A 24,760-nucleotide genomic window follows, 5' to 3' on the forward strand; every position below is an offset into this window, starting at 1 on the left:
TTGGACTCACTGCTGGCCCCCCAGGAGAGGGTTTAAAGCAGCTCTTCACGGGCACACCCAGAGCTCTTCATTGTGGAAGTGATTTGTTGTTTCCTGACCCCAAATCCTGCCTCTGCAGCAGCCACTGGAGGTGGGGAACAGAAGCAAAATCCCACTGCTGCCCGTGGGATTTCCTGCTGCCCGTGGGATTTCCTGCTGCCCTGGGCTCTCCCAGTGGGTGCCACAGTGCCAGGCTGGGCACTCACACCTGAGCATGTTCAGAGCCAAACCAGCCGAAAGCTGGAGAGGAGCAGGAATGTTTGAGTGTCCTGGTGTGCTTGGATCCTGGGGCTGGAGCACCTGGAGCAGCTGAGGGAGCTGGGAAAGGGGCTCAGCCAGCAATCCCATTCCTTCCCTTCCCAGCAATCCCATTCCTTCCCCTTCCAGCAATCCCACTCCTTCCCATGCCAGCAATCCCACTCCTTCCCTTCCCAGCAATCCCATTCCTTCCCTTTCCAGCAGCCCCAATCCTTTGCTTTCCAGCAATCCCATTTCTTCCCATTCCAGCAATCCCATTTCTTCCCACACCACCAATCCCACTCCTTCCCTTTCCATGAATCCCATTCCTTCCCTTTCCATTGATACCATCCCTTTCCAGCAGCCCCACTCTTTCCCTTTCCATCAGCCCAAATCTTTCCATTGGTCCCTTCCCTTTCCAGCAATCCCATTCTTTCCCTTTCCATCAATCCCTTCCCTTTCCAGCAGCCCCAATCTTTCCATCGGTCCCTTCCCTTTCCAGCAGCCCCAATCTTTCCCTTTTCCATAGATCCCTTCCCTTTCCATCAGTCCCAATCTTTCCCTTTCCATCAGCCCCAATCTTTCCCTTTCCATCAGCCCCATTCTTTCCCTTTTCCATCGATCCCCTCCCTTTCCATCAGCCCCAATCTTTCCATCGGTCCCTTCCCTTTCCAGCATCCCCAGTCTTTCCCTTTCCATCGGTCCCTTCCCTTTCCAGCAGCCCCAATCTTTCCCTTTCCAGCAGCCCCAATCTTTCCCTTTCCAGCAGCCCCAATCTTTCCCTTTCCAGCAGCCCCAATCTTTCCCTTTTCCATAGATCCCTTCCCTTTCCATCAGCCCCAATCTTTCCCTTTCCATCGATCCCCTCCCTTTCCATCAGCCCCAGTCTTTCCATCGGTCCCTTCCCTTTCCAGCAGCCCCAATCTTTCCCTTTCCATCAGTCCCAATCTTTCCCTTTCCATCAGCCCCAATCTTTCCCTTTCCAGCAGCCCCGCTCTTTCCATTGATCCCCTCCCTTTCCAGCAGCCCCAATCTTTCCCTTTCCAGCAGCCCCAATCTTTCCCTTTCCATCAGTCCCAATCTTTCCCTTTCCATCAGCCCCAATCTTTCCCTTTCCATCAGTCCCAATCTTTCCCTTTCCATCAGCCCCAATTTTCCCTTTCCAGCAGCCCCAATCTTTCCATCGGTCCCTTCCCTTTCCATCAGTCCCAGTCTTTCCCTTTCCAGCAGCCCCGCTCTTTCCCGTGCCCGGGCTGCTCCGTCCCGGGGCTGCTCCTCCCTCCCCGCTCCCTCCGCGGCCTCTCCACTCCACTTCTCGCTCTCCTCTCCAGGTGGAGGTGCCCCTGTGGATTTTTCCAATCCCGCTCCCCGGTGCCGATAATTGTCTGCGAGGCAGCGCTGACAGCCTGTGAATGGGGTGTGATGTCCATCATCAGCCGGGCGAGCTGCAGCCCTCCCGCCGCCTCGGGCTGTCCTGCTCGGGCAGCGGGAGACGTCCAGGGGCTGGCCGAGGTCGGCAGAGGGACGGGAGGGGATGGAGCGTGGCCCGGCTCCCTCCTCCATGGGAGCAGGGGGAAAATCCCAGGGCACGCGGGGAGCTGCTGGCCAGCTTCTGTTGTAAATGCAGTTTAAGTTTGCAACGAAGCAACGCCTGGCTCTAAAGTCTGCGTCTCTCTGCTCCAAAGCTGTTCCTGCACATCCCTTTCTCTGTTCATTCTCAGCCCCGCAGTCCCTCCATGGAGCCCAGAGATCGCTGGAGCTGAGCAGCCATTCCCAAAGGCACAGCCTTGGCTGCACTGGGGGACAAGGACATGGGGTTCTCTGGGAAGCTCCCAGTGCCCATCATCATCCTGTCCCTGCAGTGAGGAGCACCTGGGACCTGCTGGGTCCCACCAAGCCCATCCCTGGGAATGTCCCAGGCCAGGCTGGATGGGCCTGGAGCAGCCTGGGATGATGGAAGATTAAGGTTCCTCCCAACCCAGTTTGCTCTGGGATTCCGTGAGTCCCCTCCCAAACTCCATGTGCCTCTCTGCAGCATTTGCTCTCTCATTCCGCTGGGATGTCTCCATTTCCAGCAGGTTTGTTCTCATCCCTTCCTTTCCCTCTGCCCCAGCCCATCCCCACGATCCCAGCAGTGCTGCTGCCTCTGGACAGGATCCAGGTGCATGGAAAACTTGGTGCGAGACAACACCCTCTCATTTTGGGCATGGCCCCTCATCCTCCTTGCTCCACCACCTCCCACACCAAGTTTGTCATGGTCTCGGCATGAATCCCACTTTTCTCCAGCCTTGATCCACACTACACCGTTCTCTTCCCTTGAAGCATCCAGCTGTGAGGCTGCTGTGCTCATCCCTGCTGGAGTTGCCTTGGGAGTGACGTTTCCTCCTTCCCTTGCTCTTGCTCCTCTCTAAGTTCCTTCCCCACTCGGATCCTCATTGCTTTCCCTTCCCTTAGACTCTTCCATTCTGTTCTCCTTGGCTTGGGAAAGCTCCAGTTGGGAAAGAGCCCAGTTTTCCATCTCTCTGCCTCCATCTTCACCTCCCAGCCCTAATGAATGAGTTTTTTCCTTCCTTCTCCTAATGCTCTTTTCTCCAGCTTGGCTGAATGGGACTCATCAGATCCAATTAGTTCTAATCCAATCTGGTGACTGGGGGGATGAGGGATAACCTCCTTTGGAGCCAGTCCCTCTTTCCCTGTTGACTTTCCAGGTCCCTTGAACAGCCAGCTCCAGCTGCAGTGCTCAGGGATGTCCTGGAGTTAAATGCCCTAAATCAGTGGAGATTTCTCCAGCACAGTCCATGAAGTCTGGAGAGTGGCTCAGCAGTGTTTGGGTGGTGTCATCTACCAGCTAATGCTTGCTGGACTCCTGAGATTCCTTAATTTTATAAAACTTCCCTCCCAGCATGAAGTGAAATAACTCCTTGGATGGATTTACTGCTCTAGGCCGTGTTTAAGAGGTGTGGGCTTGTGTCAGGCATTCAAAACTATCTCTCAGGCTTCAAAAATCTTCATAAAAAGGCAGAAAAAAACAGGGATTTTAAAAAAATTCCTGTGGTTTTAGAATTGGTGTCTTGGTAGACACGAGGTCAGAACTTCGAGGGGCAAGAAGGAGAAGAAAAGGAATCAGAAACGTTGGTCTCTGACAGTGCCTGATGGTTCTGCTTCAAAGTGAGGTGGTCACAACATTCTGCTGAGGGAATTGCTGTGAACAAAACGGGGAGCTGCAGAAATGGCAGGAATTCCTGGCACTCGAGGAGGAGGAGGGAGGAGGAAGGGCAGAGTGCTGCCAGAGGCACAGCAGAGCCTGGCTGAGGTTTCTCTCCCACTGGTGCTGTTTGATCCCGGTTTTGTGTTGAGGGATGTTAGGAAGAGTTGGTGTCACATATCCCTGGGTCCAGCGATGTGTCCGTGTGTCCAGCTGTGTGTCTGTGTGTCCACTCATGTCCCTGTGTCCAGCCAGGTGTCTGTGTGTCCACTCATGTGTCTCTGTGTCCAGCCAGGTATCCCCGTGTCCCTGTATCCTGTCACATATCCCTGTGTCCAGCCCTGTGTCCCTGTGTCTAGCCCCGTGTCCCTGTGTCCAGCCCTGTGTCCCTGTGTCCACTCATGTCCCTGTGTCCATTCATGCGTCCCTGTGTCCAGCCAGGTGTCTGTGTGTCCAGCCAGGTATCCCTGTGTCCACTCCTGTGTCCCCGTGTCCAGCCCCGTGTCCCCGTGTCCCCCTGGCTCTCTCAGCCCCACCGAGGGAGTGCTCTGGAGGAGGAAACCTCAGCCAAGGAGGCAATTGGGAAACGCTGGAGGTGAGCTGGGTCACAGTATGGAATGTGCACCTCGGATAACTCCTCATCCCTGGCAGTGCCCAAGGCCAGGCTGGACACTGGGGCTTGGAGCACCCCGGGACAGCGGGAGGTGTCCCTGCCTTGGATGTTCTTTAAGGTCCCTTCCCACCCAAACCATCCTGGGATTCTGTCAACCTCTGGAGCAGGTTGCCCAGAGAAGCTGGGCTGCAAAGGGAGCCATGGGACAGGAGGAAGCAGCTTTGGGCTGTGCCAGGGAAGGTTCAGGTTGGGTATCAGGAAGAATTCCTTCACCAAGAGGTTGTCAGGCTGTCCAGGGCAGGGTGGAGTCCCCATCCCTGGGGGATTTCACTGGTGGCAGTGCTGGGAATGGTTGGACTCGATCCTGGGGGCTTTTCCAGCCTCCGTGACTCTGTGGTTGTGCCAAGCTGGGTGAGGTGGATCCCCCCTGGTTCTGTCCCATGTTCCCATCACCAGTGCTGCAGATCCTGCCAATAAACCTGGGGTGGTCTTTAATGATGAATTTGCCTCAACAGCATCCTTCGGCCAATCCCAGGTAATTAAACTCATTAACATCTCCTTGATGACCCTTTGGCTTTGGTGGCCTGAGGTTGAGCAGTTGCTGCCCTGTTTTCCCTCATCCCACCTCATGGCCTGTGGGAAGGAGTTCACAGATCAGCTACAGCAATTTCCAAACTGTAGAAAACAAACCCTCATTAGTTTCCTATATCCAGCCCTTGTGTTGAGGATTTGGGAGATGGGATTTACTCTCTGGCAACATTTAATTTCATGTTCCCAGCAGGAGGGTTGCTGTGAGTGGGGACTGAGTTCATCGCATTAAATCGGGAAGTAAAATGCTTTTATTTCACTGCCCTCACAGTGGTGGCTCTCCCAGACTCAGCTTTTCTCTTTCAAAAGCTGCTGCTCTTCCACTTCATTGTCAAATCCTCCACCAAAACTCCAAGCAGGGGCTGCAAACCCAACAAAATTTGTCATGGACACAGATTAACCATATCCAGACTAAATACCTGAATCCATGGGGCAGACCAGCAAAGCCAGGCTTAAAATGGCTTCTCTTAAAGCCACATATTTTAGACTGTGTTACAGTTTCTGGAGGTGTTCAGACTTTGAAAAGACTCATCCTAACCATTGGAAAACTACAAAAAAAACCTGAAATAATTCAGCCATTTTTGAGGGGGAAGAAGTTCAAGACAAGCCCTCACTGCTGCCCAGACTGAGCAGAATCACCACGGGCTCTTGGGCTCAGATCTGGGGCTGCGTTTGCTGAGGGCAAGAGGAGGAATTCCTGCTGGGGGTCTGGGTGAAAACCTCGGGGAATATTTCCTGGGGCTGGAGGAGCAGCCCTGTGCTCATGCAGGGCTTACCCAGCAGCTGTGCTTCTCCTCCTCTTCCTCCCAGGCGCCGGCACGCCGGGATGTGCTGGGATGTGCATGTGTAATGTAGCAGCCTGCAAAATATGATTTCCCAGGCTTCCCTTTGCTTTTTAAAATCCCCCTCAAAAAAAAAAAAAAAAATAGCTGTTTTCTGGCAGCTTTTTGGTTTTGGCTGAATTTTTTTTTTTTCCCTTAATTTTGCTGCATTTTGGGCTCAAAATATTTCAGCCACATGTTGCTCAAGGCTCCCATTTCCAGCTGAAAATTCCCAGGTTGGAGCTGGTGGGTTTAGTTTGTGCATTTGGTTTTTTTTTTTTTTTTTGCAGGGGATGAAAAAGAGAAAATATTGCGAGGAAGAGTGATTTAAAGACAGAAATCATTCCCCATTAATAGATTTGGTTCATTTTTAACCCCACATGTGCACAAAGCCAGTTTTGATGGAAATTCTCCCAACTTTCAGCGTTATCAATGCAAGGAGGCAGTGACTCCTCTGGGCTGTTTCTATGAACATCCACAACAACCCAGATCCTTTAAAAACTGGGGAGAACTCTGCATTATTCAAGGGTTGGACAAGGCAACAAAAATAAATCCATGGTTATAATAAACTTTACAGCCCAAATGTTGGCACTGGGGTTGTGTAGTCCAGACCCTTGGAGAAGGAATTAATTGTGTTGGGCCACCACCACCACTGAAATTTAGGGTTGTCCCAGCTAGCTGAGGACTGCCAGTCCCAAGGACTTTGTGGTGATGGGGAAGATGATGGTGAACTGGGCAAAAATCCAGCCAAGGGCAATTCCAGAAGGACTGGATGGTGTTGGAGTGGTTTCTGGCTTGTCTTTTATCTGGGAAGGGTTTAAACCAAATGGTTGGGTTCAATCCTTCATATAAACCCAACAGCTGGGTTCAATCCTTCATTTAAACCCAACAGCTGGGTTCAACCCTTCATTTAAACCCAACAGTTGGGTTCAACCTTCCATATAAACCCAACAGCTGGGTTCAATCCTTCATATAAACCCAACAGCTGGGTTCAACCCTTCATTTAAACCCAACAGCTGGGTTCAACTCTTCATTTAAACCCAACAGCTGGGTTCAATCTTTCATATAAACCCAACAGCTGGGTTCAATCCTTCATATAAACCCAATAGTTGGGTTCATCCTTCCATATAAACCAAACAGCTGGGTTCAACTCTTCATTTAAACCCAACAGTTGGGTTCAACCTTCCATATAAACCCAACAGCTGGGTTCAATCCTTCATATAAACCCAACAGCTGGGTTCAACTCTTCATTTAAACCCAACAGCTGGGTTCAACCCTTCATTTAAACCCAGGTCTAATCCAACCATTGGGTTCAACACTCTGTGTAAAGCCAATAGTTGGGTTCAATCCTTAACTTAAACCTGGTGATGGGTTCAACTCTTCATTTAAACCCAACAGTTCAACCCTTCATTTAAACCCAGTGGTTTGGTTCAATCCAGTGGTTGAGTTCAGCTGGATAAACCCAACAGCTGGATTCAAATCTTCATTTAAACCCAGTGGTTGGGTTCAGCCTTTCATATAAACCCAAGAGTTGGTTTAAGCCCAAGGGTTGGGTTCAATCCTTAATTTACACCAAATGTTTGGGTTCCATCCAATGGTTGGGCTCAACACTTAATATAAACCTAAGAGTTGGCTTCAACCCTTCGTTTAAACCCAAGAGTTGGGTTCAACCCTTTGTTTAAACCCAAGAGTTTGGTTCAATCCTTCATTTAAGCCAAATAGTTTGGTTCAATCCTTCATTTAAACCCAAAAGTTGGGTTCAACTCTTGATTTAAGCCCAAAGGTTGAGTTCAACCCTTGTTTTAAGCTCAACAACTGGATTTAACCTTGTATGGACTAAAGGGTTGATCCCAACACAGCCAAACCCTGCAGCTGGGGGAGGTTTGGTTCCCAAACACCTTTTCATGGGGAGGGACCCCAGGGTGTGCCATCTGCCCTGCCCCTGGTCATTAACTCTCTGCTTCTCTGGTTTGTTTTTCTCCATTCCAAGGTGGGCCTTAATGTTCTGATCCAGAGAGCAAACAAGTTTACCCCGGCCACTCGGCTCCTGATCCAGAGGTTCGTGCCATTCCCTGCTGTCGGTAAGGAAAAATTCCTTTTCTTTCTATTCCAAGAGGTGGCTGCAAACCTGCAGCTGGCCAGAAGCCACTGGGATGGACACGGCTCCTCCCTTCCTGCTCGTGTCTCCTCAGTGGTGCTCCCTGAGCTGGGGCAGGCAGGGATGGGACTCTGCAAAGCAGAATTTCGGCAGAAAAAACGCTGCAAAGCTGCTGGTGAAGGCTCCTCGGGCTTTTCAGCTGCACTTTGCACTCTGAGGCAGCTTCAGAAGTGAGCAGCACTGAGTGCTCCTCGACCATTCCAACCCGAGAGCGTTCCAATTGCCAGATGTGGGTTGAGCTGTGTCAAATCTTCCCGTCAGCAGCAGCACTGGGGTTGTTTTGCAGTAAAATGCAGAGAAATGGTTCTGCTCCGAATGTGCAGATTTCTGAGAGCCGCTGGTTGGGAGCAGCCCCAGGTGTGTGCAGAGCTGAGGCTGCTGCTGGCTCCGTGGAGCATTTCATTGGGCTTTTATCAGCCCTGTGCTTGAGGGCTCTGCCCTCAGCCTTTGCTGGGCCTCTGCTTCCAGCCTCCAGCAGGTGCTGAGTTATTTTAGCCCTGGAGAAATCACCAGTGGCTTCGGGGTAATTTTTTTTTTTTGTGTAAGCTTGTTTATTTACAAAGATGGTGCAAAAATTGCCCCAGCATGGAGGAAATCACTAAAAAAAAAAGGGGTTTGCTCCCTGTTCCAAAAGGTTCCTTTTTCAGCCATATAATACCAAATTTTCCTTTCAGGTTTTCCCTTTGCTGTGCAAGTGCCACATCCTCAGAGCTCTCCTGAGCCCCTTTAGCTGTGTGCTGCTCTCATTTTCTTTGGCATTTCTGCTCCTTTTTTAGCAGAGAACTGGTTGTGTGTCCCTCCAGCCCTCAGTTCTCGAGCTGCTGGATTTTTTTTCCTCTTTTCTGCCACAAAAGCATGTGCCTGCAGAGCAGAGGGGCAGGGATTGTGCTCTGGGGGTTGCACTGAGCATTTTCCTCGTACACCAGGGCTCTGTGGGCATTGTTGTTGTTTTCCTGGGACCTTTCTGGGATCTGTTTTAGGGGGATTCAGCTTCCCTTGGGTTTTTATAACCAGGAGAGCACGAGGGATGAGCTCCAGCCCCAGGAGGCAGCTCTGAGGAGTGTTTGAGTCAGGGACACTCAGGAAATCCTTGCTGCAGGGTTGATCTGCTTTCACACAAAGGTGTTTGTGTTGGCATTGATTGAGGACCCGTAATTAATTTGTTTAGCCTGTAATTAATTCTCCAGCTAATGTTTTATTTGTCTTGCTCCGTTATGAGCCAGGACATCAGGGATCCTCCCACTAATTGCTGGTTTGTGGTTTGCAGATCTGGACAAAACCTTAATTAAGATGTGTCTCCCAATTCCTTTTGAACCTCCAGCCCCCAGCAGAAAGGCAGAAATTCTCTATTTCTACATGGAAAGACAAACACCGGGGTAAAGCTCTTGCTCCAAAAGCCCCACAGATGTCATCAGGGATGGGGTTTAGGGTTGTGGTGGATCTGGCAGTGATGGTTGGACTTGATGATCCTAGAGGTCTTTTTCAGCCTTAATAACTCTGTGATTCTGTGAAATTAAAGAGTTTTCCCCATCCCTTCCTCGCCTCCCTCTGCACTGACCTCCAGAGCTGTGCTGGTGGGGGCAGCTGGAAAGCTGCAGGGACATCCAAGCTGGAGGGTCCCATCCCAAGTTGCAGCTGCTGCTGGGGTGGAAGGCAGCCCAAAGTCCAGCAGGATGTTCCTGAGGACTCCACGGAGCTCTGGGAAGCTGGGATGGGTGCTGGGGGAAGCCTTGGTGCCCTCAGAGAGGTGTGTGTCTTCTCCAGGCCATGTGAAGGTTGTGTTTGCAGTCAGTGAATGCCCACCTGCAGCAGCTCTGCATGGAGGACACCTTTAACACCAGCACTGCTGGGTCAGGCCCTGCCCTCATCCCCCTCCAAGGTTAATTTCTAGCAGCTGAAAACCCCAAATTGTCCAAAAAATCCCGCTCAGGAGCAGGGGGTGGGTCCAGGAAAGCAACCCAGGGGAGCAGGAAAAGGGGTTTGGGATTGGGGTTGGGGCATCCTCAGGGGGTGAAGGGGCTCCATGGAAAAGCAGGGAAGGGAAGGAGGTCTTGGAGCCTGATTTGAGCAGGGAGGGGCTGGATCCTTTCTCAGAGGTGAGGAGGGGGAGGATCTTGGTGCCCAGGGGAGTTCAAGGAACCCAATTCACCCTTTTCTGCCCCAGAACTGGGTGTGAACAGCTGGCCCCAAGGCCAGGGTGTCACTGGTGAAGGTGTGCTTTCTACTGGAGATGTTCATGGCCAAAAAAACCTCAGAAAACCCCAAAAATCCCATCCCAAACCTGATCTGAAGGAAATTGAAGCCGATGGAAATATTCTCAACGGAGAGAAGAGAGAGGGAAGAAGGATTTCTTCTCCTTGGGCTTTTTTTTGTGTCTGTGTGGTTAAAATGGTTGTGTCTAGGTGATGCCCAAGGACAGATTTAGAGTGTGGAAAGCACCCTGGGATAGAAAAAAATCCCCACAAACACCCAGGAGTGGGGTGGTGCCTTGGTTTGGAGCCCGAGCCCAGTTTCCTCAGGGTGCTTTCACAGCCACACTTTCCATTATCACAATTTCTTCCCAAATCCTGCAGATGACTTTGTCTGCAGATATATTTATTTATTTCTCGCCCCCCCACCCTCGTGCATTGGAGACGTCCATGAAATCCAAGTTTAGCCATAATTAGCGGCGTTTCTGCTCTCTCAGGAAGCAGAAGGGGAGCGGGTACGTGAGCGGCTCCTCAGGCAGACGGGCTGCAAGCAGCTCCTGGGTTTGGGACCAGGTCAGGGAATCCAGAGCCTTGGAAAAGCGTCGTGGGAGCGTCAGGGCTGGCCACCCCACCCTGAGCCTGTCAGGAGCCCTGTGCCAGGGCATCCCTGGCCAAAGCAGCTCTGCCGGGCTGTTTGATCCGCTCGCTTGTGATTGACAGCGAGAAGGACGGGGCGGGTGAGTGTCGAAAACGGAAAAAAACCCCAGGGGCTCAACTTTCTCTAAATGAAAGGCCTTGTTTTGTTTTTTATCTGGGACTCAGGAGCTGAAGGGTTGGGAACACGGGCATTTTGATAGATGGGAAGAGTGGTCTGGTAGTTGGAATATTAAAGAGAGAGACAGAGTGTGCGTGTGTGTGTGTTCCTCTCCCTCTCGAGTGGAAGGAGCATTTGTCACCACAAATCATCCTTGATTGCACAGAGCTGCCTTCGGAGAGGGCTCACCCACCCACCACCCTCAAAAAATTAGACATTTGTTATATGACATGAATTGAGATTAATTAGCGAATATTAACCCATCAAGCAGTGCAGAAACACATTTTTGGAAGGCACTGGTACTTGCAGCAACAGTGGGTTTGTCTCAGTTCTGGGTGGAAAGTTTGCAGGGAAATGTGGTGTGGGGGGTGCTGGGAAATGCCACTTGATCAGCCCAAAAGTTTTGTGGGAATGAGCAGCTTTTCTCTGGGAGCAGTTGGGAAGTGCCTGGGCGAGGGGAGGGGCTGCATGTGGGAGGGTGGTGCTCAACCCCAGCTCTTGGTCAGAATCGAGAGACAGAATTTGGGGTCACCTCAAGGCCTCAAAAGGCTGGGCAAGAGAGAGGGATTAAAGGGTCCTGGTGGATGGAGTCATTTTCCCCCTAAAATGTGTGAAATCATGGAATGGTTTGGGCTGGAAAGGACCTAAAGACCATCTAGTTCCAACCACAGGAAAGGACATCTTGCGCTAGACCTTCCCTTGTCGCCCCAGAGGAAAAAATATTGGTACTTATTCTCCTTGAGAATTCCACCTTTTTTTGAGGATCGCCTCAGCAGATTGAGGGGAGGAGATCTGGGGGGCTGAACAGAAGCTGCCAGTGGGACTGAGCAGGGCTGATCCTCCTGCCTTTCTCCTCCTCAGCCAGTGCCAACATCTGCAACGTGGTCCTGATGAGGCACACGGAGCTGGAGGAAGGAATCGATGTGTTGGACAATAATGGGAACATCGTCGGCTCTTCCAGAGTTGCTGCCAAACACGTGAGTACGGGAGCTGGGAGAGTTGGGACACAGCTGATTCCAGGCCCAGCACATCCCACGGCCTCTGGAATCCACGGCTTTAGGAGCTGGGAAGGGAGGAGATGCAGAGAACACGGGTTTGTGTCCTGCAGGGAAGTTTGGGGGCTGGCCCTGCTGGTTTGGAAGGGCACAGTGACAGGACGGATCCTGTGCCTGGTGCTTCCACAGAAATTCCTTGTGGGATAGCCAGCAAAGATCCCTCACACCTCACACCAAATGAGGAGGACTCGGGCTCGGAGCTGAGCAGCTTTTCAACCCTTCCCTGCCAAACCTGCACTAAAAACTGCCACCCAAAGCTGGCTGAGGGCAGCCAGATGTTTTTACCTCGTGAACAGCCGGGTTGTTTTCCCTGTAACCCACTCTGTGCCATCTGCCTGGAATTGTTCCCTTGCCATCCCCGGGTGCAGTTCTGGCTCCTGAGCATCCCCTGAGCTGTTGTTTCCAAGTGGGCTCTCAGTGAGATGTGAAGCTGTGCTGAGCACACGCCCAGGCACAGGAGTTAATAATATAATGCTTGGCATTTCCCTCCCTCCTTCTGTCCAAGGCACTCCAGAGACAGCAATTAATGTACAGCTCTGCAGTCCTCGGCAGGAACGGGGAGATCTCGAATTCCTCTCCATATTGTTGGTTAACAGGGGGATTAAAACAATCTGGTGAAGGGCTCAGAGACACGTCTTGGAGCCAGTTTTCCTCACTTCCATTAACTGGCTCCAGGACCCGCTTTCCTCTCTCCATCCTGATGGTTGAAAGAGAAAATGAAGATTTAAAGCGAAGGCGCTGTGAGAGCGATGTAGGTGGAGCTTCAACATAAAATCTGGGAGTTCTGGGAACTTCTGCTCAGCTGCCATCCAATCCCAGCGCTTCTTCCTGGATAGGTTAATCCTGGTTTTTGTCATGTGAAACGTGGCAGGTCCTCAGTGTGACACAGCTGTCTCTGTGTGAGGGTTGGTTGTGACATAAAAATCATGGAATATTTGGGTGGAAGGCACCTTAAATCCCATCCAGTGCCACCCCTGACATGGCAGGGACACCTCCCACTGTCCCAGGTGGATCCAGCCTGGCCTTGGGCACTCCAGGGATCCAGGGGCAGCCACAGCAAATCTGGGAATTCCAGCCCGGCCCCTACCCATCCTCCCAGCCAGGAATTCCTTGCCAAGATCCCAGCCCAAGCTCCCCTTTCCCAGTGGGAGCCATTCCCTGGCTCCTGTCCCTCTGTCCCTTGTCCCCAGTCCCTCTCCAGCTCTCCTGGAGCCCCTGCAGGGACTCTGAGCATTCCCTGGATTTTCCCTTCTCCAGGGGAACATTCCCAGCTCTCCCAGCCTGGCTCCAGCCCTGGATTCCCTCCCATTCCTACTAGTGATTCCCATCTCATTCCCACCAGTGATTCCCATCTCATTCCCACCAGTGATTCCCATCTCATTCCCACCATTGATTCCCTCCCATTCCTACTAGTGATTCCCATCTCATTCCCACCATTGATTCCCATCCCATTCCCACCATTGATTCCCATCCCATTCCCACCAGTGATTCCCATCCCTTCCCACCAGTGATTCCCATCCCATTCCCACCAGTGATTCCCATCCCTTCCCACCAGTGATTCCCATCCCATTCCTACCAGTGATTCCCATCCCTTCCCACCAGTGATTCCCTCCCCTTCCCACCAGTGATTCCCATCCCATTCCCACCAGTGATTCCCATCTCATTCCCACCAGTGATTCCCATCCCTTCCCACCATTGATTCCCATCCCATTCCCACCATTGATTCCCATCCCATTCCCACCAGTGATTCCCATCCCTTCCCACCAGTGATTCCCATCCCATTCCCACCATTGATTCCCATCCCTTCCCACCAGTGATTCCCATCCCATTCCCACCATTGATTCCCATCCCTTCCCACCAGTGATTCCCATCCCATTCCTACCAGTGATTCCCATCCCTTCCCACCAGTGATTCCCTCCCCTTCCCACCAGTGACATGTGGCATTGCTCTCATCCCACAGGAAGTGAGGTGTGTCTTGGCCACGCTGCTGGAGGTGGTGGCAGCTCTGGAGCAGCCCTGGGACACGGGAACGTCCCTGTCTGTGCCTGGGGGATCTGAAGTTCACTCCCAGATCTCAAAACTGCTTCCTCAAGGGCTCAGTCAGAGCTGGAAGCTCATTTTGGGGGAAAAAATTCCCATCTCATTGCCATCAGTGGCACCCAGCAATTGGAGTTCAGGCTCTGGCCAAGCTCCAGCCCTGCTCGGATGGGATGGTTGACCACAAACCCAGATCTTCTCTGCACCAGAAAGGGTTCAAGTGCTTTGGCTCGGCAGTTTGGCCCTCTGTAGATGGCAGCTGAACCTGCTTTTAGAATGAGCTTGGAGAATCGTTATCCAGGCCTGATTTCCCGATTCTCTACTGATGTGAGGTGGATCAGGGCTGCAGGCTCTGGGATGACAGCTCAGTGCCACCAGCAGAGCCACCCTGAGCCCGGCAGGTCCCTCCTGGGGTTGTTTGGGATGTCTGGATGTGTTTGTTTGTGTTTGCTCTGCAGGCCCTGCTGGAAACAGCCCTGACCAGAGTGGTGCTGCCCATGCCTATACTGGTTCTACCTCCCATCATCATGTCCGTGCTGGAGAAGTGAGTCTGCCCCGGGGAAGGGAGGGAGGGGCCTCAGAGGGTGCCAGGCTCGGATGTTTTATGGCATCATGGAATGGTTTGGGTTGGAAAGGTCCTCCAAGGTCATCGAGTCCAATCATTTAATGGAATCATGGAATGGTTTGGGTTGGAAAGGTCCTCCAAGGTCATCGAGTCCAACCATTTAATGGAATCATGGAATGGTTTGGGTTGGAAAGGTCCTCCAACGTAATTGAATCCAATCATTTAATGGAATCATGGAATGGTTTGTGTTGCAGAAGATAGATAGATACGATTGTTATTTTAGCTAGCCGGATGTCACTTCTACCCTTGGATGAATCCTGGAGTGAAATGGTCTGTTCCATCCCACCCCGCAAAAGATTGTGGTTCATCCCGCACCTCTGTACCTGCCCCTAAAACAGAGTCTGTAACCCCATTGGCCCATGCCTTGTCCCAGCCCACCTGGGAGCCCCTGAAAAGGGGGCTCTGAGCGGCCATGCGGCCTCTTGGACTTCTTCCCTCTCTTGGCCCTCTCCTCCTCTCTTGGACTTCTTCCCTCTCTTGGCCCTCTCCTCCTCTCTTGGACTTCCTCCCTCTCTTGGATTTCCTCCCCTCTAGGACTCCCTCCCTGCCTGGGGCTTCCCCTCTCCTAAACCCTCCGTTTCTCTCTCCCCTCCCCCGTCCTCCTAAGCTCAGCCACGTGCTACGCCTGAGAGCACAAGGCTTGGGCATTCCTGAATTCTCCAATAAATCTCTTCCCCCAAGAGCAAGCTTCAGAGATCTCTGCCTCCCTACACCCCCACCGTGCAACAGGAGCCTACTCTTCCCACAGGTTTGGGTTGGAAAGGTCCTCCAAGGTCATCGAGTCCAGCCATTTTATGGAATTGTGGAATGGTTAGAAAGGTCCTCCAAAGTTATCCAGTCCAACCATTTTATGGAATCATGGAATGGTTTGGGTTGGAAAGGTGCTCCAAGGTCATCGAGCCCAACCATTTAATGGAATCATGGAATGGTTTGGGTTGGAAAGGTCCTCCAAGGTCATCGAGCCCAATCATTTAATGGAATCATGGAATGGTTGGAAAGGTCCTCCAAGGTCATTGAGTCCAACCATTTAATGGAATCATGGAATGGTTGGAAAGGTCCTCCAAGGTCATTGAGTCCAACCATTTAATGGAATCATGGAATGGTTGGAAAGGTCCTCCAAGGTCATCGAGTCCGACCATCCCCAGCACTGCCACCACTGTCCCATGTCCCCAAGGGTCACATCCACAGGGCTTTTGTTGGATTATGTTTTATTCTGGTTTAGAGATGGGGTTTTAAAAGCTTTTATTGTATTTTTAGTCTCATGTGAAGGGTGAGAAAATACAGATAAGTTATCTTATTCCAATCAGAAGCTATTTCTTATTTATAATACACTGTAAGTGTTTCTTGGCTTATTAGTTTTAGCTCCACTGTGTTGTAAATGTTTTTAAAACATTATTTGGATTTACCCTTTGTGGGTTTTACTACAATGTATCTTCCATATTTCTATTTCTCTAGAGCATCTAGTCTTTTTTGTAAGGTTATCTTTTGAAACTTGTTTCTGGTTTAATTTCTCCCTCAACAATTTCTCTTTTACTCCATGGCATTTCTGAGTCAGCATTTCTTATCTCAAGGTTTGCACATAGATGTACACCGTGTGAGCCCCCTGTGAGGCTTTGGGAATTTTCTATAAATCCATTTCCCACAGGCTTTGGGAATTTTCTATAAATCCATTTCCCACAGGCTTTGAAACCCCCCCCAGGGATGGGGACTCCAGCCCTGCCCCGAGCAGCCCCTTCCAATGCTGAACAACCCTTTCCATGAAGGAATTCTCCCCAAATCCATCCCATTCCCTACGTCCTGTGCCTGTCCCTGCTCCCAGCCCGTCCCCCCGGCTGTCCCCTCCTGGCAGGAGCTGTGCAGAGCCACAAGGTCCCCCCTCACATTTCATCCACCAAACAGATTTTTTATTTTTTTTATTATTACATCTCCATGTCCCATCATTTAGGGGCAACATCCGCCTTGTTGAAGTTTTATATTGAGGTGATTATTTTAACTCATCCCTGGCAGCCCAGCAGTTCGAATAACCCCTCGTGGAAGGTCAGGGTGAGACAAAATCCCCTGAATTCAGTGGAAAACTGTCCCTGAGTTTAATTAGAGATTAAAAGGGCTTGGCTGGTGTTCATTATCATGGAATCATGGAATTGTTTGGGTAGGAAGACACCTTAAAGACCATCTAACTCCAAGGAGGAACAGATTCCAGCCCCCTTAATTTTGTGCAAAACATTTGGCTTTTATTTAATTCTCCTTCTGGACAAAATCTCTGCAGCCTCTTCCCTGCTCCGAGTCCTTTGTCACCCACACGGTCTCCGAGCCAGGATTTACCTGCAGGATCTGCTAGGAATGTGCCTGGGAGTGGTTGTGCCTTACTCTGGAGTAATTAACTCAGGGCTTACTCCAAGTCGTGTGTAGAACTGAGGCTTTGCACTGAGGTGGTTTTCTGTGCTCCCACTGGTTGAACTGGTCCCCATCTAACCATCCAACAAAAATCAACATCCAGGACAAATTATTTTATTGCTTGAAATGATTTTATTGCTGGGTATCCACAGATAAAATCCTTTATGTGCAAAAAAAAATTTGGAGAAATTTGTAGAAAATTTCTCCTCTCTAAATTAATAAATTATTGTCTCCAGCAGGACACACTGAGGGCCTATCCTGGGTCATCTCCAAGCTGAAGTAAACCTGTCAGCAAAACTGGATTGGCACCTGGGGAAAAAAAACCTGATGGTGAAATTTGCTCCATCCTTTGCAGCAAAATAAAACCAATAAATCATTTCTTTGTCCTCGGGGGCATCATAAATCCTCGGGTTGATGTGAGTTTTGCTGAATGCACCTGTGCTCAGTGCAGGCCCTGCTAAAACTGATTTTATCTGCGAACTTAGAGGAGATTGCCCTCAAAAAAAAAAAAAAAACCAAAAAAACATCATTTTAACTTATTGAAAGCTTTAATTCACGTTTGTGAGAGAAAATTTTTCTTTCTCACTGCCACAAAACTCCGTGGGTATAAAAATATCCGGGCTCTGCTTTTGCCTGCCTGAATTCTGCCCGGAGCTCTGTGCCTGCTTCGTTTTCCATCAGACATCCTCGGATTCCTGGGAGGCTGGCAGTGAGAAGCAGCAGGGATGGGGAGTGAGGTGTGGCTGGGCCACGCTGCTGGAGGTGGTGGCAGCTCTGGAGCAGCCCTGGGACACGGGAACGTCCCTGTCCCTGCCTGGGGGATCTGAAGTTCACTCCCAGATCTCAAAACTGCTTCCTCGAGGGCTCAGGCAGAGCTGGAAGCTCATTTTGGGGAAAAAAACCAAACCTTTGGAGCATCTGGGGAAAGTGTAACTTTATAAATGTAGCAGGATTTGAGCTTGAGGAGGGTGGCTTTAATGGTGAGATCCAGGCAGGCATTATCCATTTATTTATAGAAATCCCTACAGGGGCTGCAAATGGGAAGGATGAAGGTGTCGCTCTGGGATCAGGAGCCACAATCTGGATGCTCCAATGGATTTGCATTTGGGATTGTGGGAAGGAGGAGATAATTCTTCCAATGGAGTTGCATTTGGGATTGTGGGGAAGGGAGTGACTCCTCCAAGTATTTTGAATTTGGGAAAGGGAAAGGAAAGGAAAGGAAAGGAAAGGAAAGGAAAGGAAAGGAAAGGAAAGGAAAGGAAAGGAAAGGAAAGGAAAGGAAAGGAAAGGAAAGGAAAGGAAAGGAAAGGAAAGGAAAGGAAAGGAAAGGAAAGGAAAGGAAAGGAAAGGAAAGGAAAGGAAAGGAAAGGAAAGGAAAGGAAAGGAAAGGAAAGGAAAGGAAAGGAAAGGAAAGGAAAGGAAAGGAAAGGAAAGGAAAGGAAAGGAGGAAGGAAGGAAGGAAGGAAGGAAGGAAGGAAGGAAGGAAGGAAGGAAGGAAGGAAGGAAGGAAGGAAGGAAGGGAAGGAAAGGAAGGAAGAATTCCTCCAATGGATTTGCATTTGGGATTGTGGGAAGGAAGGGAGTGACCCCTCTGAGTAGTTTGAATTTGGGATATGGGAAGGAGAGGATGGTTCCCATGCCCGGTGTGATCCCAGGTGCAGGTGGGTGATGGTGCTCAGCTGGGTGGGACTCCCACCCCTCCAGGACCCAGCCCCTGCCCCCAGCAGGGCTCCAGATCCCAGGAATTCTCCCCAGCTCCTCTGCACCTCGCTGCTCCCAAAGTTTATTTTAAGTGGCCAGCTCCCGGCCGCCGTCTCTCCGCTCGGATCCAGGTCTTTCCTCTCTCCCAGCCATCTCTCCATCTGCATGTTTTAACTCCCCCAGCTGCCTCTCTCGTCTCTTGTGCCATTTTTTTCAGCTCTCTTGGCTCCTCTCGTCTCTTTGCCTGCTGTGTATTTTAACTCCCGGGGCCGCCTCTCTGCTCTCCAAGCAATTCCATGCTCCCTCCCACTGCCGCGCTCCCATTCTTCCCCATGTTTCATGCATTTCCTGCTGCTTGGACGCTCTGCTGGAGCAGTGAACATATAGAACCAATGTTTATTTTCAGCCTGCATATGCCACGCAGGGAACACGGTGTCAGTTATTCCGTGCAGATGTATTCCCATTGAGGTTTTATAAATAATACCCGCGCTGGCAACTTCCGATGCGGAAAAATATTGCTTGGGCGGTGTCTGAGGGATGAGGGCGACCAACAGGGAATTCTGTGGTTCCTCCGTGTCACACAGGTGTGGGGGCATCAGTGTCCTCTGCGGGAAGTCGGGCTCTTCATCCCCGCGTCCCTTATTCCATTTATTCTGGGAATGCTTTGTTTGGTTGTTAGGATGAAATTTGGGAGCTGGAGCTGTTTGCTCCCAGCCGCCGTGCCAGGCCTCGCCAGCATTCCTGGTGCAGCTCCCTGCAGAGCTGCAGCTGGTTTGCGTGGGGCAGGCCAGCTCTAAGTGCAGCCTCAGCCTGAGCTCCGTGGTGGGACAGCACAAATTTTTGGCTCCTGTGGTCTGGCCAAGGGTTGGAGGAGCTCAGCCCATCACCAGTGCCTGCTGGAGACACTTTGGGGGATCTCTGAGCGGAGAGTGAGGAACCTGAGCTTTTCTTGCAACCTTAAACCTCCTCTGTGCCCCTCAGAGACCTCTCAGAGGGTCTGGAGCACAGGGCAGGGCTGAGAAGGTCTCAGGAGCTCGGGAATGTCAGGATGCACTGGAGAAGGCCTTGGAGCTGGCTGGGCAGTGTCTGTGGAGGAGACAAAGCTGGCAACGGGCAGGAGCTGAGGGAGAAGTGGGAGCAGAACGGTTGTGTCCATGGAAGGGGAGCATTTCTGCTCTTCCTCATCTCCAAATCCTCCTCGTGCAGCACTTCCCAGGGCTGCTTTCCTGTAAATCCCAGAAAACCAGGATGCTCTCAGGCTGGATCCACGCTGCAGGGCGGCTCTGGCTGAGCTGACTCGGTGGCACCAGGAGGAATGGATGTCCTGGGGGCTGGCGGGCGCCGTGGGGTGCTGTAAGGGCGTTTTGCTCTGCTCGAGCCTCCTTTGGCACTGCGGAGCTGGGCTGAGGCAGGAGGCCTCCCTGGCCTCGCGGGCTTTTCCTGGAGACCTTCTCCTGCCCTGAGAGCAGGATGTCCCCACAGGTGCTTTTCCTCCCGAGGCCCATCCAGGCCGGCCTCAGTGGGGTTTGTTTGGGCTCAGCAGTGACACCTTCAACTGCTGGGGCTGCTCCCGGAGCAAACACGGAAACTGCTCCTTTCATGGTGGCAATCAAGCACGAAAAGCCCCCAGCCTCCCTCCTTTGGCATCTGCTGTGTCCTCTGGAGGGGCTCGGGGCTGGAGCCGCGGGGTGAGGACAGCGGTGGCCTGGCTGCGTGGGGCAGCAGAGCTGCTGGTCGCTGGCAGGGCTCAGATTTCCCAAAATGACCCAAAATGGGTGAGAAAATCCAGGGAACGGAGCTGAGAGACCAGACAGGCTCAGCAGGACGGGGATCTGGGGATCCCAAACTTCCTTGGTGCATCGGAGGGCAGTTGTGAGAGTCTGGGGTGGCTCAGGATCCCTCAGGGTCCCTCAGGGTCCTTCAGGATCTTTCAGCATCTCTCAGGATCCCTCAGAGTCCCTCAGTATCTCTCAGAATCCCTCAGGCTCCCTCAGGATCCCTCAGGATCTCTCAGGGTCCCTCAGGATCATTCAGGGTCCCTCAGGATCTCTCATAATCCCTCAGAATCCCTCAGGGTCCCTCAGGGTCTCTCAGAATCTCTCAGGATCTCTCAGGGTCTCTCAGAATCCCTCAGGATCCCTCAGGGTCCCCCAGGATTATTCAGGATCCCTCAGGGTCCCTCAGGGTCCCTCAGGTTCTCTCAGGGTCCCCCAGGGTCCCTCAGGGTCCCTCAGGATCTCTCAGGGTCTCTCAGGATCTCTCAGGGTCCCTCAGGGTCCCTCAGGATCATTCAGAGTCCCTCAGGATCTCTCAGGGTCCCTCAGGGTCCCTCAGGATCATTCAGAGTCCCTCAGGATCTCTCAGGGTCCCCCAGGGTCCCTCAGGGTCCCTCAGGATCTCTCAGGGTCCCTCAGAGTCCCTCAGAATCCCTCAGGAGTATTCAGGGTCTCTCAGGATCATTCAGGGTCCCTCAGGGTCCCTCAGGATCTCTCAGGGTCCCCCAGGGTCTCTCAGGATCTCTCAGGATCATTCAGGGTCCCTCAGGATCTCTCAGGGTCCCCCAGGGTCCCTCAGGGTCCCGGCGCTCCCCGCGGCGCCGCCGCCGTCTCGCGGTGTCTGCGCTGCCTCTGAACCTGTTTATAGCAAACACCAGAGGAACCCCAGGGAATCTGTCAGCTGGGAGACTCGGGTTCACTCCTGTCATGTTTGGTTTAGCATCTGACACCTCCTCCCCGACAAATACAGCCCTGGTTCAGCGCTCCCGATAGCTCCTTCGGAGTGCAGCGCCTGACTTCCATATGGAATAAATTACAGCACCTCCTGAAAAACGCCAGAGGCAGCTGCCAAATTATGCAAAATTTAAAGCACTAATGAACGCCGTGATGAAAGTTGAATGAAGGTGTATTTACAAGAGCTCCAGCACGCTGTCTCCGCGCAGCAGATGCACTGTCTGTGTGTTGGTACCTACGGACACGGGAGCCGCGGGCTCGGCTGCCTCCGGAGCTGAACGTGCCCAGCCTCCCCCTGCCCGCCTGGCACAAAAACCCCACCGAAACCACCACAGGGCCAAAGGGAGATCGCAGGAGGAAGAGCCACTGGGGGGTTTGAAGGGGTAAAGGAGCAAAGCTGGAAGAAAAAGAGAAAGAGGAGGAAGGAGGTGTTGCAAAATTTCCCGTTCTTTGCCATCCCAAGGTCAGCGGACAGATGTGGAGCAGTTGGGCCAACGAGACAGAGCAGGAGTGTTGGGTTGGGAAACTGGGGACAGTCAAATGAACATGTTAAAGGGGGCTTAGGAAAGGCTGGAGAGGGATTTCTCCCAAGAGCAGGGACTGGAAGGACAAGGGGAGATGGTCTCAAGCTGAGGGAGAGGAGGTTTGGATCAGATCTTGGCAAGGAATTCCTGGCTGGGAGGGTGGGGAGAGGCTGGGCTGGAATTCCCAGATTTGCTGGGGCTGCCCCTGGATCCCTGGAGTGCCCAAGGCCAGGTTGGACACTGGGGCTGGAGCTCCTGGGGCAGTGGGAGCTGTCCCTGATGGGCTTTAAGGTCTCTTCCAACCCCAACCATTCCATGATTCCACAATTCCCTTGTCCTGCAGATTTCCAGGGGGAGACCTCTTGGTGCAAACTTTCCCACCCCTTGTTGAATAATCCAAGCCAGGGTTTAATTCCAGAGCTGCTCCTGTCCTGTGCATGGAGTGAGGTCCCTAAAACTCCTGTTCTCCTGTGAAACAGCTCCGATATTTCCACAGGGCTATGGTGGGTGGGATGGGGTTTGCGCTTGTGAATAAATCAGGCTCCTTCCTCTGCTTTTTGAGCATCTCTGGAGATGTTCAGTAATGCAGTTTTTATTCCATTTTCTGTTTTAATTCAGGTTTTATTCTATTTTATTCAGTTCTAATTCTATTTTGAGTATCTTTTGAGCGACTCAGATTGGACACAATCCTGAATTCTGGGCTCCAGGGGACCTCCCTCACAACCTTTACTCACCCTGGGAGTAAGGTTGGGGTTTTAGGCTCCAGGAGATGCCAGAGTTGGGCTGTCGGGGGCTCTGAAGGTCCAGACCTCCCCATTCCCCGACCCCACCCTTTGGCAGAGCACGCAGGGCAGTGGTGTGAATGAAATCCCTCTTCACCACGTGGATATTAATTTTATTTCCACATGGATGTTTTATTTTATTAATTTCTTTTCAATCTGTGCTGATCCTCTGCAGCGAAACCCTCTGGAAGCTCCTCATTGCTCCCCTCCAACGGGGGGTTAATGGGTGCAAAGAGGGATTTGCAGGGCAGCTGACAGCTCACAAAATGCAATATTTAACTGCCCTTCCTCCCCAGCTCGGCGTCGGGAGCAGGGATCCCAGGGACAGGAGAAAACTGGACCTCTTGGCTCATTATGAGTCATTTATTCTGAACCGCACAAATTCTCCGATCTGAATCCCAATTAAGACATTACACTACATGTGTTAATTAGTCTGCTCTCCTTTTTAAATCGAGCCATAACTCTTCCTAATTAGGAGGTCGGCCCTTGTAATTTGAACTGGCCTGGGCTGGAAGCACCCCTGGAAGTCACACCTGGGGGCTGGACCCGGGATCGTTTGGAATTGGTTGAGGTCTTACTTGGGTGATTATAAGGTCCCCGACAGGGCAGTAATTACAGAGGGTGCAGTTCCAAATTAAGATGTCAGGCGTGGTGTCGGCAGCGATGCCTTGGCTCTAAACTGAGCCCCGGGGAGGCGGCGAGGCTGCTGCTGCTGGGATTGTCCCAGCAGGGCTCCCGCGGATCACAGCAGCTTCAGAGGGACAAAAACCTGCTCCAGGAGCTGCCCCTGTGCATGCAGGGATCAGCACAGCTCATCCACGGCATCCTGGCTCGGGGCAGGTGTTACAGGGTGAGCAGGGCAGCTGGGGGGCTGCTGGGACAGGACACCTTTCCTGCTGGGATGGGTCACCTTCCCTGCTTGGATGGGTCACCTTTCCTGCTTGGATGGGTCACCTTCCCTGCAGGGAGAGTCACCTTTCCTGCAGGAACAGGTCACCTTCCCTGCTTGGATGGGTCACCTTTCCTGCTGGGACAGTCACCTTCCCTGCAGGGACAGTCACCTTTCCTGCAGGGACAGGTCACCTTCCCTGCAGGGACAGGTCACCTTTCCTGCTTGGATGGGTCACCTTCCCTGCTTGGATGGGTCACCTTTCCTCCTTGGACGGGTCACCTTTCCTGCAGGGACAGGTCACCTTTCCTGCAGGGACAGGTCACCTTCCCTGCAGGGACAGTCACCTTTCCTGCTTGGATGGGTCACCTTTCCTGCTTGGATGGGTCACCTTTCCTGCTGGGATGGATCACCTTTCTTGCAGGGACAGGTCACCTTTCCTGCAGGGACAGGTCACCTTTCCTGCTGGGATGGATCACCTTTCTTGCAGGGACAGGTCACCTTTCCTGCAGGGACAGGTCACCTTTCCTGCTGGGATGGATCACCTTTCCTGCAGGGACAGGTCACCTTTCCTCCTTGGACAGGTCACCTTTCCTGCTTGGATGGGTCACCTTCCCTGCAGGGACAGTCACCTTCCCTGCAGGGACAGGTCACCTCTCCTCCTTGGACAGGTCACCTTCCCTGCTTGGACAGGTCACCTTCCCTGCAGGGACAGGTCATGTTTCCTGCTTGGACAGGTGACTTTTCCTTCTTGGAGAGGTCACTTTCCCTGCTCAGACAGGTGACCTGCTCTCCTCCTTGGACAGGTGACCTGCTCTCCTCCTGGCACAGGTGACCTGCTGTCCTCCTTGGACAGGTGACCTGCTCTCCTCCATGGACAGGTGACCTGCTGTCCTGCTGGCACAGGTGACCTGCTCTCCTCCTGGTACAGGTGACCTGCTCTCCTCCTGGCACAGGTGACCTGCTGTCCTGCTGGCACAGGTGACCTGCTCTCCTCCTGGTACAGGTGACCTGCTGTCCTCCTGGCACAGGTGACCTGCTCTCCTCCTGGCACAGGTGACCTGCTCTCCTGCTGGCACAGGTGACCTGCTGTCCTGCTGGCACAGGTGACCTGCTCTCCTCCTGGCACAGGTGACCTGCTGTCCTGCTGGGACCAAGCCCTGCAGGCTCCCCCGAGAGTCTCTGAGCTGCAGCCGTGCTCTGTGCAGCACCGAGCAGCTCAGCCCTGGAGAACAGAAGCTTGATTTTCACAGCACAAACTGATAGGATCAACTCTGCCTCGAGAGCTTATTAGCGAGGAGCTGAGCTCCTGGAGGAGTTCAGCTCTGGCGTTTGCTCTGCTCACGTCTCCCCGAGCTCC

At 52.2% G+C, this 24,760-nt stretch overlaps 1 protein-coding gene and 1 long non-coding RNA gene across 12 annotated transcripts in view; both read left to right on the forward strand.

The window, feature by feature from the left end:
- Positions 1–24,760, forward strand: part of SFXN5 (sideroflexin 5) — a 100,886-nt gene that overhangs the window by 53,966 nt on the left and 22,160 nt on the right. For all 11 annotated transcript variants that reach the window (XM_085577353.1, XM_085577351.1, XM_085577349.1 and 8 more), the window contains 3 exons: positions 7,494–7,584; positions 11,526–11,641; positions 14,215–14,300. In XM_085577353.1, the coding sequence (XP_085433479.1) occupies positions 7,494–7,584; positions 11,526–11,641; positions 14,215–14,300 (293 nt within the window). The remainder of the gene's footprint in view (positions 1–7,493; positions 7,585–11,525; positions 11,642–14,214; positions 14,301–24,760) is intronic.
- Positions 14,307–18,233, forward strand: LOC146767476 (uncharacterized). The gene is made up of 2 exons (XR_014954581.1): positions 14,307–14,562; positions 15,130–18,233. It is a non-coding gene; the product is annotated as an uncharacterized LOC146767476 (long non-coding RNA).

Source organism: Lonchura striata, chromosome 4 (genome assembly GCF_050655825.1).
Source record: "Lonchura striata isolate lonStrDom1 chromosome 4, ASM5065582v1, whole genome shotgun sequence".
NCBI lineage: Eukaryota > Metazoa > Chordata > Aves > Passeriformes > Estrildidae > Lonchura > Lonchura striata.